The sequence below is a fragment of the Silene latifolia genome, chromosome 2, assembly GCF_048544455.1.
Source record: "Silene latifolia isolate original U9 population chromosome 2, ASM4854445v1, whole genome shotgun sequence".
NCBI classification, from domain to species: Eukaryota; Viridiplantae; Streptophyta; class Magnoliopsida; order Caryophyllales; family Caryophyllaceae; genus Silene; species Silene latifolia.
Window position 1 is genome coordinate 42,239,023 of NC_133527.1, and position 8,835 is coordinate 42,247,857.

An 8,835-nucleotide genomic window follows, 5' to 3' on the forward strand; every position below is an offset into this window, starting at 1 on the left:
TACAAAGTCAATTTTATATAACTTTTATAATATTTAATAATAAAATAATTATAAAAAAACTTTATTTTTATAATTATGTCAAATTAATTAATCTAAACGTTGAATACGATTAAAATATTAATTTTAAATATGTTTTACAGTTTTTAAAAATATTTAGAAAATATATTTTTAATTAAAAAAATCGTTTAAAGAAGACGTTAGAAGTTATTTCTTGACCCGTATTCTGATCATAACCCGATCCGTGACCCGTATGACCCGACCCATATCTAACCCGATCCATATTTTGACCCAACCCGCCCGACCCATTGGAGCGGTCTAAGCTCATGCCTAGTTTAGAAAAATAGTGAAGGGACTAACTTATAAGAAAGTGGGCTACTCCTATCACCAATTGGTTTTGGGATGAAACCTCACTTGCTTGAGCTTTGGACCACAAGGTGCGATGTGGTGACGGTGTTCGAGATGACTCAGATTTACACCGTGATTGCGGAGTAGCACCACCACTAGACTCTCAATCTTGGCTAACTTGAGATGTGGAGTAACATTGCGCGGAGTAGCCTAGTTGGCCTTGTGTGGATCGCATCGAGTGCAAAGTAGCGCCAAGTGAGGGGCGTTTCAGCACATACACATGTGAAAAAGGGAGATGTCGAGGCCTCCGAGTCTCTTCTAATATGTGTGAGAGAAGTATTGTCCCACATCGGTAGAAAAATAGTGAAGGGACTAGGTTATAAATAAGTGGCCTACTCCTCCTATCAACAATTGATTTAGAATAGAACCTCACCTATTTGTGTATACACCTATTTCTATAAACACGCTACAATGGACAACACTTAAAAGAATGCGATAGATTCCAAATTTTCATAGACATAATCAATCGAACATGTATCATTAGCACTTTCAATTCTATTTACATTTTTGTAATTTCTTCTCTGTTGACAACTAGAAATAAATAATTTATAATAGCCTTTGGGTCATAGAGTAAGGTAATCAACTAACATTAAAATCCAACCAATAAAACGAGTGCTATGAAGACATACTTGGAGAGAACATAAAACGTAACATTAGAATTTTAATGGTGTAACCAATCGTTGGTTGGCGCAGTGGTAGCATGGGGCTGCGTTTGATAGGGAGGTCTGCGGATTGATCCCCCACAACTGCGATTGAGAGGGGTTTAAATACCGTAATCCTTGGACACACCCCGAAATCCGGATTAGTCGGCCCAATGTGGTTCGGATTACCAGATGGTTTAGACAAAAAAAAAAAAGAATTTTAATGGTGTCAATCCCTACTTGCCAATCACCTTCAGTATAAGGAAGAGCATGTTTATAGGCATTAATATCTAGTAGTAAAAAATATGCTCGTTTGATATTAAATCTCTACGCGGAATCAGACGTCGTAACATGATCTTAGTTGTTCTGTCTCAAATCAATAGAATGATAAAAGAGATTTAAAAATCTAAGTACATTTCTTCTCAATTATGAGAGCTTTCTATTCATCTACTTCAAAACTTTTGGAAAAAAAAAGAGCAAGTTATGTACATACACATTATCATGAAGATCCAATAGAAAGAATGTGCAAAAAAATCATCAGTAACCTATATGGAGATCTCTATTTGCAGCTACTCTATCTCGGTATAAATTCAGTAATAGTCATATTATTCGACGACACAATGTCATTAACACCTTTCTTGGAATCTTTATCTATTGAGTGCCTAATTGAAGAGTATGTAAGAGTAGGTTGTATAGGAGTAGGGAGCGAAATATGGTCAGTTTCTAACCAAAGGATCACCTGAGACATTGTAGGTCTATAAACGACAGAATCTTGCACACATAACATTGCTATATGCACGCATCGTGTAATCTCATTACTCGGACATGAGCTACTACCAATGGAAGAATCAATGAGCTCGGTTGTTTTTCCTTCGTTCCATAATTGCCATACCTGCAACAAAAACATGTTCAGTCATGGTTTTGTAGAAATGTGTCGCGTGTGCAGGCCCAGGCTGTCAATATTAATTTTTTTAGGCTGCGACCAAGTGAGTTTTTAACTTGGAACGTAGCGCACCCAAAACCTTGCAATCTTCATAAACATTTTATGGGGTAATAATTTATGAGAATGTCTTGCCCATGTTTTTGAGTTTTTATGGGTCTAAAGTAGAGGACTTACATATTCAATGAGATTCAGGTGTCCACCAAACTGAAATCTTGCATTTCTATGCCCTGTAATAACCTCAAGCAACAATACACCAAAGCTGTAGATGTCCGATCTCTCAGAAAAGAAACCTTCCATTGCATATTCCGGAGACATATAGCCACTACAAAAAGTGAATAACCACGACTAGATAAGCAAACACCTCCATGAGAAAGTAAAGGAGATTTGCCTCAGCCATTGAGAAGTAGATGTTAGCTAGATTCGGTCTAGTGATGATCATGGGTCAGGCCGGGTTTGGGCTGGGCCTTGATGTTAAAAATGGCCTTGACAGGCCAGCCGGTTTCTCCATCTAGAAACACGGTCTTTTGTTGGCCCAAAACTCATTGATCATTATGAAAGACAAAAATTGTTACAGGAAAAAGTGGGCTTACTATGTTCCAACAACTCGATTTGTGGTACCCTGGTCTTGATCTCCACCAAATATTCTAGCCATACCAAAGTCTGAGATCTTAGGATTCATTTCTTGATCCAACAAGATGTTGCTAGCCTTCAGATCTCTGTGGATTATCGTAAATCTTGCATCCCGGTGAAGATATAGAAGCCCTCTTGCTATCCCTTCGATAATTTTAAACCTCTTTCCCCAGTCAAGTTCCTGTCTCTTTACAGGGTCTGTGGCAAACACCAAAAATAAAATTGGAATTCAGTTAAAAAATGGACTATGATCAATTTATTTACTAAAAGAATGAAAAAAGATAATAACTCAAAAGAAGACGGAATTATCTACCAAAAATGAAGCAATCCAGGCTCTTATTAGGCATGTACTCATAGAGCAACATTTTCTCTTCTCCCTGCAAACAGAAGCCGAGTATTCTGACAAGATTGCGATGTTGCAATTTTGCAATCAGCATAATCTCATTCTTGAACTCCTCCATGCCTTGTCCAGATTTTCTGGAAAGTTTTTTAACAGCTATTTCTTGTCCTCCGGGTAAGATCCCCTGCAAAACAATTCGGTGGTGTTAAGTGTAAACACGAGTACTGAATCATCTATATAGTGACTCTGAGTCCAATACTCTGAGTTTGACCATCTATGATTAGGTCAATTTGGGTCTCGGGCTATTTTAGGGTTATTCGTTTCTGGTAATTTGGTTTCAGGCCCCGTTGTTCAGATTGGGTTAGGTTTGTCATGTCTACTTTGGATATGGTGTTTAAAGAAAATCCTCAGCAAACTGGCAATGCATCTTATATTATGATGTAGCCATGTAGCAGTCGGTCGATGCAATTTCGACTTAATTGTCATTATGAGTAGAACAGTCTAAATGTGTTTTCAACCGGGGAAAGGTAGCCTATTTTACTGTCTAAGATCGCACCTTGTAAACTGGACCAAATCCACCTTGCCCTAGTTTGTTTTTGTCCGAGAAGAAATCAGTGGCAGATGCAACGAGATTATAGTTGTAGAAAGACACATCAGGTACATTTTCACTGAGAATTTCCTGTGACCCTGACATCTCTGTTGAATATCCTCGACTTTTCTTCAATCCAGTCCTCAAACCATCTTTTTTGCCCTCTGTCATGGTCTTCCAAGCTGATAATATCAACTAGCACATTTAAAATTCCGTATAATGGAATATGGATGTGAACATTCACTCACTACTTCAAAGATCAAATATTTACCAAATTACGCCGTCTTACCTTTCAGTTTGGGGAAAAATTTCCAGAAACACAGAAGAAATATGCAGCATAATATCACTCCACTTAGCACAATGGCAACAATCTTGGGGCTCGATAATCCCTTGTGACCTGCATATTAAGGTGAAGACGGTTGAATTAGTCAATTAGTAAAAACTTAAACAAGCTGCAATCCTAGTTATCAAGGTTTTGGTTTTGGGACACTTCACACAAAACCAATAAAGAGACGGAAGGGAAACTATTTGCATAGGCGAATGTCTGTCAAATGAAGACTCATTTACGGGGTAAAACAAAACACAGGTATTTATGATAACTCGGAATTACCACAAATTCTCATAGGAGACCATCTCACACCAACTGTGGGTGAGACGGTTATAAAATTGGAGAACTCTACCTGTGTCACTGTCAGCACCTATTAATACGAAAAACTGAATATATTCAAGGTTGAACATAGATAATCAAACACCACATTTAGACTGTTCTACTCATAATGACAATTAAAAATCGGTGTGTCACTATTGATCTATAAAACGAAACCCTTCAATTATGCATAGACAACTAGATAATTGCTAATACACTGTCCAGAAACAAATGACCTACCGATGTCAGAAGAAGCAACGCGAATGTGTAGTTTATTGCCCCCTGCTGGAAAGTGCACAACATCAAACAAGTCTCCACTCCATGTCATGCATCCAATACTACTAACGAAAGAATATGCCATACATGAACAATTCTCCAAACACTTATTCCCACATCCCTTTTCGTCATAATTTTCATCATTCAGTAGGTTTGCAAAATCAGGCAATTTTACGCTGTTAACCTCCAAAAACCCGTCTTTATCAATCAGACTGCTATTATTCTTCTCACATCGCAACTGAGTCTTTCGAACACACCCACCAGACCAATTCCCTTTCCTCCATTCATCCACATTCTTTGGTTGAAACCCGTCATAGCAATCACAACTTGAGTTAGTACCCTCTATACAATACCCATAAACCCCACATCTGTTGTACATGTCACATTCAAAGTAAGGCTCGGACTGAAAGAGGGTCCAACTTTTGCCACCACGATCCCAAATGAAAGACCTCTCATATCCATCCCATGTCATTATAAACTTAAAGATATTATTAATATTCGATGGAGAATAAGAAAAGTACATATTTCCCGCGGGATCAGCATTAGAAAGCTTAAACCCATAATTATAAAAAGCAGCCATAGCAGGCACACCCATAAATTTCAACCCATTCCAATGCCCACTACGCCACCGTCTCCTCGAACCCTCCCATATTACAAACTGTGGTGCAGCTCTAGGATCCACACCCAATGAGTAATTCCCAATTGCAGGATCACTTACACTTTTCCAAGAATTGAAAACATGAATTTCACCAATGTTTTGATTAACAAGAACTTTCATACCAGGCAAGTAAGTATCAGTAGGATGATCAAAACTCTGCCAACAACTAATATTTGGACTTGAAATATCAGTATAACCCCAAACTTCAAGATTTCCTGAATTATATAAACTAGCTTGATGAAAAGTAGTAAGTTGGGTAGCATTTGATGACCAAATATTCTTCCCAAAACCATCAAAAACAATCAAATTCCCATCATTTCCAACAGTTAAAGAACCATTTTTACCAGAAATTGGTGTATTTCTATTAGCAACCCAGATTACAGAATCAACTGAAATATTTGAATACCAAATTCCTACATACCTTGATGATGAATTTGGAGGACTGAAAAATCCAAATTCAAATGACCCATCTTCAGAAATCAGGGTTTGCCCATCTTTTAACACTTCTCCTTGTGAAATTACATCAATTGCAGAAGAAATTAATGCAAAAGATACCAAATTTAGAAGAATTAATGAAATGGCTATGAAATTATTGACAAAAATATTGGTCATTTGTTCAATTAATCTCAGTTAATAACTGTAGAACTTGTGCTCATATTTCAAAAAATTCAAACAATTTATTTTTCTTTCTAAAATTGTTAGTATGTAATGTTCTTCAACGTTCAAAATCTTTACTTGATAAAGAATGTGAAAATGAAATGTTATTGGTATTCAAATGTGTGTGTTGTTTTTGTAGTTGCAGTTAGAGAAAGGTTAGCATATGAGACAGCGTGTGTGTTTTCCACTAAAAGTCTAAACCACGTGCATAAAAGGGCAAAATTGTATAAACAAATATTTGAATACTTCCTTTAGTATATGTCTTTTTTAATGACATTAAATTACATTCTCATAATGTATACATCATTGCTTATAATATAATTGCGACTTTAATTTTATTTTTTTTCAACAACCGTATAATTGCGATTTTATGATGGTTGTACATACAAAAATGTCTTATACAATTGTAAAAAAAAAAAAAAAAAGTCTTATACAAGAGAACTGATACTCTCTCTGTTCTCTATCATTTGTTTGTGTATTTCATTTATGAGTATCTCAGTTCTTTGTTTACTTTTTTAAATTGTAAATATTTTTAAAGAGTCATTTGATTATTCATTTAACTGATTGTTCGCTTGTCACTCAATAACATTACCCATAAATGGTTTCCTCTTCTCTCCTTGTTCTTTGTGCCAAAAATCATAGCTAAACAAATGACCGAGACGAAAGGAAAATAATTTTATTTTATTAGAACAAAAATAAGGAATTATTCCCTCCGTTCCGGTCAATTATTTACCTTTAGTTTTAGCACAAAAATTAAGAGGGAAAAAAAGGAGATGACCAATTATTATATGACAAGTTGAACAAATTGAATGCCGAATGTCGATGATTAAATTGTCCATTAAAGGTATTCCTGAAATAGAAAGGTAAACAATTGACTGAGACATCAAAATAAAATAGGTAAACAAATGACTAGACCGGAGGGAGTAACTTTTATCATCTCATGGTCAAAGTTTAAATAGTAACCAATATCAAGAATCAAATTGAGTGCGGAATGCCGATGATTAAATTGTTTATCAAAGGTATTCCTGAAATAGAAAGGTAAACAATTGACTGAGATATCAAAATGAAATAGGTAAACAAATGACTAGGCAGGAGGGAGTAACTTTTATCGTCTCATGGTCAAAGTTTAAATAGTAACCAACTAGTTTAGATCCCGCGCAATGAATGCGCGGTATTTATAGAGTTACCAATATAGACCTCATGCAATATATGCACGGTATTCATAGAGTTTTATTTTTTAGTGTATTATTTATATAATTTAAATTGACAATTCACTTATTTTTCATGTTTCTCCTTAATGTATTTGATTAGAGAAATAAAAAAAAATTTAAATCGTAAGAAGTAATAAAATGAGTATTTTTTTTTTATTTTTTTTTTTTTACTGAGAAATTAACCAAGATAATTTACAAATATTTACTAATAACATTGCTCCAAATTTTAATCATAAAAAGTCAATGAATTTTAACAAATATTTATTAATACCATATTTTTTAGCCGCAACTTCTTATCATAAAAAGTTAATAAATTTTTATCAATAAGTTCTTTAAAAAAAGAACTTCTTTATTCTAAAAAGATCGGAGATAAATTTATGCAAAATGTGAACTATTAAATGTTATAAATATTTAAATACAAAAGATTATATTCATTTATAACTTATCATGTCCACATTTATAGTATATACTAAAAATATCAAGCACTATTCTAGGAAATATGTTTTAGGCGGGAAAAGTTGGAGTTTCGCCTATTCATTTAGTAAATAGGGGATATCAAGAATTTTTTGGTGCATATTATTCGATTTCATCCAAATTCGAGTCGGGTAGGAGATTAGTGCATTAAAAATCTCTTTCTTAGTCTAGAAACTGTTGCATTCTCAAAATTCGAACTCGAAATCTCCATTAAGTTAAAATAACCTCTTACCAATTTATCTAAAATACTCATGGATAAATACAAAGAATATTAAGAAAGGATAATGAAATATACATATAATCATAATCTACACGAATTTTAAAATTGAGTAATTAATAGTCCATAAATATTGTTTTCAAGTTAACATTTTTGTTCTTTTATAATGAAGGAACCCGCAGCCTATAATCTACTCCTATAACACTATTCATAATTAAGACTTAAATTTAAGTCTACTAAAAATTTCATTTAACAAGTTTTAGGCCATGTTGTTTCTAACTTATTTTCAGCTTACATCAGTTCAGTTCAGCTCAACTCTATTAAATTCAGTTCAGTTCAGCTCAGCTCCATTCAGTTCAACTCCACTAAATTATTATTATTATTATTATTATTATTATTATTATTATTATTATTATTATTATTATTATTATTATTATTATTATTATTATTATTATTATTATTATTATTATTTATTTATTTATTATTATTTATTATTATTATTATCATCATCTTAATAAATTTATTATTAGTTAATCATCCTTATTATTGTTGTTAAAATCAATAATATTCATATTAATATAATTAATACTATTACTAATATTATTATTAATATGAATATGAATATGAATATTAATTAATAATAATAATATTAATAACATTGTTAATTTTAATATTACTATTACTAATACCTAATTAATTTTTCATATACGAACTTTACTCATTCACATACACTTTTTCATAACGTTCTATTTTGTACCATTTTCACCTAAAACTGAACCAAGTGAACTCTTAAATCAATATTTTTCCCTAAAACTTAATTTAATTGCTCAAATGACTTAAAACTTACAAAATAGATTCTAATTTATCAAATAATAAATTAATTTACTTGTTATCAATTATTAATATTATTTGTTGAGTTTTAATTAATCAAACAAATTTTATTTATTTGTTAAAGATGAAATTAAGGGCTATCAATTTTTATTTATCTAATTAATTAAATTCGGATTGTTGGTACTTTGTGGTGGCTACCTAATCAGTGAAATTAGGATGATAAACGGCTAGATTTTGAACATCAATCTAGCAAATCGGTACTCTATTATTTCATCTAATTAGATTGATGGTGAACCGTGGTTCATGGTGACTACCTA

At 33.0% G+C, this 8,835-nt stretch overlaps 1 protein-coding gene across 1 annotated transcript; it reads right to left on the reverse strand.

Moving 5' to 3' along the window:
• Positions 1 to 1,519: 1,519 nt before the first annotated feature.
• On the reverse strand, positions 1,520 to 6,009 carry LOC141642657 (G-type lectin S-receptor-like serine/threonine-protein kinase B120). Its single transcript, XM_074451516.1, has 7 exons — positions 4,435 to 6,009; positions 3,838 to 3,945; positions 3,516 to 3,730; positions 2,933 to 3,143; positions 2,580 to 2,817; positions 2,164 to 2,311; positions 1,520 to 1,938 (listed from the first exon to the last, which is right to left on the reverse strand). Exons 1-7 carry the CDS (start codon positions 5,738 to 5,740, stop codon positions 1,621 to 1,623), a joined length of 2,544 nt encoding a protein of 847 aa, XP_074307617.1. The 5' UTR covers positions 5,741 to 6,009; the 3' UTR covers positions 1,520 to 1,620.
• Positions 6,010 to 8,835: the final 2,826 nt, after the last annotated feature.

Coding starts and splice junctions, on each gene's coding strand:
- LOC141642657 (XM_074451516.1), bottom strand. CDS start 5,740: ATGACCAATATTTTTGTCAATAATTTCATAGCCATTTCATTAATTCTT. Junction 3,144..3,515: donor GATTTGGTCCAGTTTACAAG/GTGCGATCTTAG, acceptor ATTGTTTTGCAG/GGGATCTTACCCGGAGGACA. Junction 1,939..2,163: donor ACCTGAATCTCATTGAATAT/GTAAGTCCTCTA, acceptor TTTTTGTTGCAG/GTATGGCAATTATGGAACGA.